At 36.5% G+C, this 7,740-nt stretch overlaps 1 protein-coding gene across 4 annotated transcripts; it reads right to left on the reverse strand.

Moving 5' to 3' along the window:
* Window positions 1–343: 343 nt before the first annotated feature.
* LOC107763840 (uncharacterized) lies at window positions 344–6,274 on the reverse strand. Of its 4 annotated transcripts, none has more exons than XM_016582342.2 (7): window positions 5,858–6,274; window positions 5,654–5,770; window positions 5,473–5,534; window positions 1,945–2,045; window positions 997–1,028; window positions 725–771; window positions 509–643 (listed from the first exon to the last, which is right to left on the reverse strand). In XM_016582342.2, exons 2-6 carry the CDS (start codon window positions 5,732–5,734, stop codon window positions 754–756), a joined length of 294 nt encoding a protein of 97 aa, XP_016437828.1. In that variant the 5' UTR covers window positions 5,735–5,770; window positions 5,858–6,274; the 3' UTR covers window positions 509–643; window positions 725–753. The 4 variants fall into 4 exon arrangements, with proteins under 4 accessions (XP_016437825.1, XP_016437828.1, XP_016437826.1 ...); XM_016582341.2 differs by having other exon boundaries at window positions 559–643; window positions 717–771; window positions 5,858–6,273; XM_016582339.2 differs by lacking the exon at window positions 997–1,028 and having other exon boundaries at window positions 344–643; window positions 717–771; window positions 5,858–6,271.
* Window positions 6,275–7,740: the final 1,466 nt, after the last annotated feature.

Raw genomic sequence — 7,740 nt, forward strand, 5'->3', positions numbered from 1 at the left:
CAACTATAAAAATAGTTGCCTCTACTTTCATTTGTAGATACACCAAAATCTCAGACAATACATCTTAGTGAAAGAGAGCAAGTTCCATAGACTATAAGAAAATAGCCTGTGAAGAAAAATAGAGTGTGAGAGATATTATAGTGAGGTGAAAAAAAGCAAAAGAGTGTTTTTTCTTTTGAGAGTGTAGTGGTCTTAGGAGTATTTGTACTCGTTACTACACAATATAAAATTCCTCGCTATAGTGATATCAGTTGCTCTTCTTGACCGTGGTTTTTTCCCTTATTCAGAAGGGTTTCCACGTAAAATCTTGGTGTCATTATTCCTGCATTTCTATTCTTGCTGATTTAACCATAACTTAGTGTTCCACGTTTATCACTAATACCGTGAATATTATTTTTACGGGGTTTCTTCCCAACAGTTGCTAGATGATCTACTACAAAAAAATTCAGATTTATTACAAGTGCAGGAGATTTCAACTGATTAAGAGGATTGTAAAGGAAAGAAATTCTAAGATTAGTAGCCTTTGTTGAAAGGTTGCTGCCCATTAGCACTCAGTGGTGTAGTTTCCACTGTAGAAATTGTGTCGCTACCACTATCATCATTAAAATTAGCAGGATCTGCATATGACTGGTACCCAGGAAATCTGGCAAAAGAAGATATTGAGGCAACAAGACATCCAATTCAATCAACATGCTGTATATATCTTCTATACATACCTGCTTACTTTTATTTGCTCTCCGTTTATAGTCATTTTTACGTCAAAGATGTTTCCTGCAAACAATTGCCAGTGAAGTTGATCATGTCAACGGACTAATCACCTTGCTACTTCAGGAAAGCATAAAAGAATTAATGCTTTCAACAGAAACGATTCTTAGCCATCCAGTGCCAACCTAAAACTAAAACACATTACTAAAGCATTGACTGCTATTGACCAAAATATGAACTTTACTATATACTCTTATAACTCAAAAGAGGTAGCATGTTCACAACCCATACCTTCGGCGAGAGGTCCTCCAGACATGCCAGTTCTGAGTTCTCAATATCATTCATTTACAAAGGCCATAGGTCAGAAGAAGTTAAATAAAAAAAGAAGAAATTGATTCAACACTAATAATTAAGGGATGCCGAGGCACTTGGTTCACCAGTGGCTAGTCTGTGTCCCGGACTCCCGGTAACTGGTAGCTCTGCTATGCTAAAAGCAGATGCAAAGTGAAACGACACAACTAAAATAATTGAAGATGCACTGGCAAACCACTAGTCTTCTAACAATTTTGCTTTACATCTTATGAAAAGAAAATGTCTAACATTGTCGCAAACCCCTTAAATCTGGTTTCAAATTAGTTTAGAACAATTGCTTCTCAAGGCCAAATGCATTTAAATTTAAGCGCTGCAACTAAAATGAGAACCAAATGATTTATAAAAAAAAAGACACTTAGAATCCTTCTCTATCAAGATTATGTATCAGAAGCTGAGAGGTGTATTTCCAAAAATCCACTGGAGAGAACTGTTTTGTAATAACCTTGCCTCTCCTAGGGTAGTTATTCACTCTGAATTAGCAGCAAATGGCAAGCTTCCTACGAAGGATAGGCTGCATAAATGGGGTTTAGTGGGTGATCAGAATTGTGTCTTGTGCAGAAATTAGTAAAGCAGGTGATAGAAAAAGTGTATTACAGGGGTCAGATGAAGGCAAAGCTAGCAGGAAGATTAGCACAATTGAACTTTTTATCCTTAAGCTAGGTGTAGTCAGGCTGCTATGGTGGTGTTACCCGATGTTGGGGCCTTCTGTCCAATACCAGTTAGTTGGTTTTTCTTAGTTTGGTTTTGTTGTAATGACTGTATATTTTTCTCCGGTAAATATAATTTCTTAATTACAGAAAAAAGACACTTAAATTGGGCAAGGGACGATGGGCGAACCAATTATAGTCTTTTTGTGAGAATATTTACCTCCAAAAATTGTCTTGTCTGAGAAGTACTTGGACATTAAATATCTGCTGGACTCAACCTCATACCTCTTGAACTTCTCAATCTGTTGGCTGTCTATATCACTACATGATAGCATGAAAACGGTTAGGTATTAGGACCTCCATCAAGTTCAGATTACATTATATAGATGTAAGTCTAACACAGAACTTGGAATTCGCGCTGTAGCAGGATCAGTACTACAGAATTAAGATTGAGAACAAAGAACACTTGATAAAAGCAAACCAAAAAAACCTTTCTTTCAATATTACGATTTTTCATGCCTGCTGCAGCAAATTTGAAAACTGATACAGCAGTACACAATTAAATTGCAAGTAGGGAATTATATAACAAGTTTCTTTAATTCAACAGATAGCAAATGCATAGACAAGATTTATATTTTTGGGGCAAATAAACAGATTCCTTTTCTCTGTCTAAGATTTTGCATGTTTTGTCAAAAAGATTGAGGGTAGACTGCCACTCCAACCCACCTGAAGAAGGTATCAATTGATTGCTGGTTGAACGTTAAATTTGGCAAAAGATACTTCCATAAAAAGGTACATACAAATTTATTATATCCCCACAAAAATCAAAATTGGAATTGCAAGGAACATTCACTGACACAACAACATTCAATCCACGCAAAACCATGCGACCTTGTATACAGGCAGATTGCAGATAATAAGACATGCAAATCTATACAAGAATGACTAGTCTGCAAGAGCTAATTCATAATCACAGAATAAACCAGCAAACAAGTATAGGAAAACTAATGGAAAAGAGCAACCTCCCCAATCGATCAGACCGCCAAAACTTCATATACACAATCAGCTAAGATGATAGGTATTTGTTGAAGTTCAGAAAGTCTTCTTTTGAAAAAAGAGTTCAGAAAATTGCAAATACGGCACTCACTGAAGTTCGGCAATATGAACATAGAAATGAAACCTATTCTCCCAGTTTAAAATCATTATGTACTGCTAGTGAATAATGGGAAAAGCAGGATTATTTTAGTAAATTGTGATAATACTAAAATCAAAAAAACAAATACGCAAAGACATTTAATATTTGACCATGTGGAACAGCTAATAGGAATCTTCAAGTGAATTTTGATTGGGCTCAACAATTGTTTCTAGTAAATGGCCCAGCAAAGATACTTCCCCACTAGGCCCACCAAGAGCCCTGTCCAATAAGTAAAAATTTTAGGCCACCAGGGTCCAGGGGTAGAGTGTTAAGATGCTCAGACTACTGGTCACAATATCACAGATCTTGCAAGAGTGTACAAACTATTAGCATTGAGATTAGTTATCACCAAGACAGCTGTTTTAAAGATACTAACTGTAAAAGATGAAAAACACACTTTATTACAAAAATAGCAGCATCCTGAGAAGATTAAAAAAAATTATGAATAGGACGGACTACAAAAATAGCAGCATCCTGAGAAGATTAAAAAAATTATGAATAGGATGGATAAAATCCAACTAGCGATGGCCTAACATGAAAACTTTGACGTGTTACGCAATAGTCGAGACCTAAAAAGTTTTAATTGTTTTCCTATACTAATACTCCACTTCAAAATTAACCATTTTTAGTTGATTAGGCATAGACATGAAGGGTACAGTTGAAATTACTGTGGTTATCAGAAAAGTGGGGTCCAAATAAGGTAGCTGTAATTTTTTATGGTATTATAGAGATCAATGAATAGTGAATGAAGTCTGTTTCAATGGAAGGAAACTTTATATTTTTATTTAATAGACAAGAATGAAAAGTAAGACATCTTTTCCCAATATACAGAGTAAAAGACTAGTAGGTTATGTTTTTAATTAGAAGAGAAGTCAAAATCCAATGCCTGAGGGTGAGCCTGTCTGGCGGGGCAATTTGGAGAGCGTCGAATCAGATAGCTTGTTTGGATTTTTTGAGGGAATAAAGTGAAACTTCTGCCCGCAACGAAATTACTACTTCGATAATGTCAATCCAAAGAAACTTCTGGTGCTAAAAATGTTCTATTCGTCTTGGTTCCTCCTTGTCTGGTTCTTTTTCTCTTCCGTTTCAATAACTTTTGCAATGGAACAAGATTATACTCTTACTACGAAGCTTTGGTAGTTTGACACAATTGGAACTTTGAATACTCCTAGTTTACTTAATGCAACTTAACAAGATTAAGTGGGTAAACAAATATGGTAGATTGGCAACTGGTGGATCCCATAAATCCTCATGTATTACCCTTTTTAGCCCTCTATTTTGTCCCTTAGCTTTTCCTTTTCCTCGTGGTTTTGATCTTTCTAAGTAAGTTTCAAAATGGAAAATTTGGACAAAAACTATTCCACCACAACCGACAACAACTATGCCTTAATCCCAAGCAAGTTGGGACAAAATTGTACATAGTGACTCAAAAAGTCATCTCCAGGCCCTACAAACGTAGACTAGTGGAAATAATAGAACAGTTCATTCATTATTTGATTCGTAAAAAAGAGAGAGTATCTTTGTGCTTACCAATTTAAATGGATAATACAAGAGAATCTCCGATAAGTGATAAGCATGGACTTAACAGATACCATGACAAGCAGCTTTTTGCTATTTCAGTCAAAGTGCTTAAGTCCTAAATTTCAGTCATTAAATACAGAACATGTATTCTGTGGATTCACCTAACATCTTAGTTTAAAACTCCAAATTCACTTCGCACATATAAGGGGGGATATTAACTTGAGAGGAGATAACAGAGTAGCCAATGGACCTTGCTTTTCACTAACTTTACGAAAAATCATTTACGCGTCTTATGCTTTCAAATCCATTGCAGCACATGATGCCAGATATAATTATAGGCTATATTCACAAGAAAGTCAACATAACTTCAGATGGGCTCCAAAGGATTCACAATGAACCTCCGCGACCGTTATTCCCCCCTACCTTAACAGCCCAAGCATACTTGCATTGATCAAATTTGCCAAACACCTTCCATTAATGACTATCATTACCGGAAGTCTGTAACGATACATTTCTTTTCTTAGCATATCTAATAGCTGAATCCTAACTATCACGTAAATAATTTTCGTGTTTTCTTTCCTCAGGATCAATCTATGCGAACTTGGACTTTGTGGAGGAAAGGAGGAATTAACAGAAAAGGCTTCTTTCACTCCTAAGCTCTCCAGGAACTTCCATCTCGGTATTTTCCATAATGTTGTGGTAGATAAAATGGCAATACTTATTAGTAGACTCATGAAAGAAACCCAGATTATTATTGGAAAAAAAAGACTATCAGCCATGAGTAAATTCTACTTCTTATTCCCATAAGTAAAAGTAATTCCTAACGAGTCTATTCTCTAAAAAGACATTCTTATATGAACAAATTAATAGCAAGAAAATCTCTTAAATGCTGTCAAACTAAAATTGCACTTAAGACCATGATTACACAAAAAGCTGCAGATTATAAATAAAAGCAAAGGCTGACCCCTACACTTTCAGCTAAACTATCACAAGAAAATAGCAGTTATACAAGAAGCCTAGTTATACACTTACTCAAGAGGATCTTTGACCACTTTCTCCTTTGACTCTTCAGGAACAGTGGGGCTTGCGACCTCCTACAGAAAAAGGAACAAAAATTGAGCAAGAAAAAACAACAAAAAAGAAAAGAAAAAAGAGAGCAATTTAGGTTAAGCCGTAAGAAAATGAAGGAGGCAGTTAGGTACGGGAGAGAGACCTGACGTTGTGGAGGACGAGGAGAGTGAGGAGTGGAGGATATAGGGGAGTTTGTAACTGAATTTGAAGCTGAAGCTGCCATTTTTCCAATGAGAGTATTTCTTACAAACCTTGAACTCTGCCAATTTTCAAACCGTAGCTATGGCTGAATCCCGCAGTAATTAATTGAAATATAACGGCATTCTATTATAATAAGTGTGGTTACCTCAAGATTCCATGTATTAGATAGCAACAGTACCAAGAAATGCTGATGACGAATTAACCAATTCGGAGTTGATGGATATGTAATGTCTACTTTAATCCCTAATTGAATTTGAACAAGAAAAGAAGGGAAATGGAAGCAGAGGATCAGGCACTGTAAGCATTAAGTAGAGCTTTGAGTTCTTGGATTCAGATTTCTAAAGCTAATAACAAATAAACCGAAAGAGGAAAGCATGCAGAGCGAAAGAGAGGGAATTTAGTGTTGGGGTTATTATTATATAAATTAGAACAGAGAGGGGATAATCCACATGTATTAGCGGAGAGACGAGCAGCTACTGAAAGTAGAGAGAAACAGGTGAAAGGTAAAGGGAAGTAATAACCAGGGTGCGGAACTAGTAATACTATCTGGGTTTAACTCGAAATAAACTATTAGCTCATTTAAAAGATAAGTTAATATAATGGCAAAAGAGTAACTTGCACGGAATTTTAAATTCAGTATATGAACTTTTGATTTTTCTATTTTAGCACCTCAACTCAATCAATTACTTATAAGTGAACACCTCTCACTTTTGACTATGCCTATATGGTAATAACACAACTAACGTGGTCAAAGAGCATGCTAATCACGCAAAAAAAGTGCGTGGTTCGAATTACTGTTTTTAAAAATATTAAATCTGAATAAGAAAAAAGAAAGTAAATAAAAGATAAATAAACAAAAAATAACAAAATTCCTAAATCCTAAATCCCTCCCATAACCCCTTTTATTATCTTCTTCCTTACCCCTCCCCCTCCCCCCACCCAACAATTTTCTTTCTCCCCATAGTTTCTTCCCGTTCCTCCACCCCACCGCCTTTCTCTACATTGCAACTTTGAACAATCCCTGGTTCTGTTTTACCAAAAAAGTGTTAAACCCTTTCTTAAAACGAATTAATAAGACAATAGAGGATAAATCCTAGTCAAGGATAATTAACTCTAGATCAAAGAATATTAAGTAGGAAAAATAGGATATGATTAAACTCATGAACCCTTTAAGATTATAAAAGATACCAAATGTAGATGACGGGCTTACATTCTTGACGTTGCTATTCCGTAATGTAAAATAAGGAAGAAAAAGAAGGTGCACCATTAACAGCTGCGGGATCTATCTTTATTGATTCCATAATGATGATTACAAAGATCTGCAGCCAAGTTTTAAATCTTCTCTTGTTTTTCCTCAGAAACATTCACCCGTACTTCTGTTGTTAAGAGAGGACGAAAAGTCCTCCTTTACCTTCTCTTACCTAGTATATATATAATAGGTATTCCCCTTTACCCAACGGTCCTTAGTCAGGATACCCTAATCTGCCAACTGCACTTTATGTCGACCTCCCTAAGTGCCATGGCGTGTACTTCGCCATACAGGCTTTTCTGATGGTTCAACCTCGGCCGTGGCCGAGATACTCGTCGTCATGGTGCCTTATGAATACAACCACGGCTTAATCGACCCCTCGCTATTCCTTTTTGTGCCAATTCTTATATGGTCAGATTTCGACCCATAAAGTTAGTCCTTCCACCTACTGAGGTCGTCTTTGGGCGAGCTTGATGGGCGGACTTCGTCAATAAGAAAACCTTTGAGAAATCTGAGCTTTTTGGGCGATGGGCGAGCACCTCTTAGCGAGATGATGATGTGACATTTCGGGTGCTTCGTCAGACCACTGTGTCTATTCGAAATGGTATTAAATTTTTTAGGCATCATTCTGGCACACGTTCTCTATGCGTCGCATCATTTTTCGTACCCCTTCCGTTATCTTTGAAAAACGACGACGCTTGGTTTCTCAAGCCAACATATCCATAGCTCTATAAGTAGGGAAAAGTTTCTCATTTGTTCATAAGACAATCTTAGGGCAT

This window comes from Nicotiana tabacum, chromosome 6 (genome assembly GCF_000715075.1).
Source record: "Nicotiana tabacum cultivar K326 chromosome 6, ASM71507v2, whole genome shotgun sequence".
In the NCBI taxonomy this organism is placed as follows: Eukaryota; Viridiplantae; Streptophyta; class Magnoliopsida; order Solanales; family Solanaceae; genus Nicotiana; species Nicotiana tabacum.

Bases quoted from the DNA above. Each gene is read 5' to 3' on its own strand.
- LOC107763840 (XM_016582339.2), bottom strand. From the start codon at position 5,734: ATGGCAGCTTCAGCTTCAAATTCAGTTACAAACTCCCCTATATCCTCC. The intron at 2,046-5,472 runs GTAAGTGTATAA...GCTATCATGTAG, and splicing joins GTGGTCAAAGATCCTCTTGA to TGATATAGACAGCCAACAGA. The intron at 772-1,944 runs GTAAATATTCTC...AATTGTTTGCAG, and splicing joins AGACAAGACAATTTTTGGAG to GAAACATCTTTGACGTAAAA.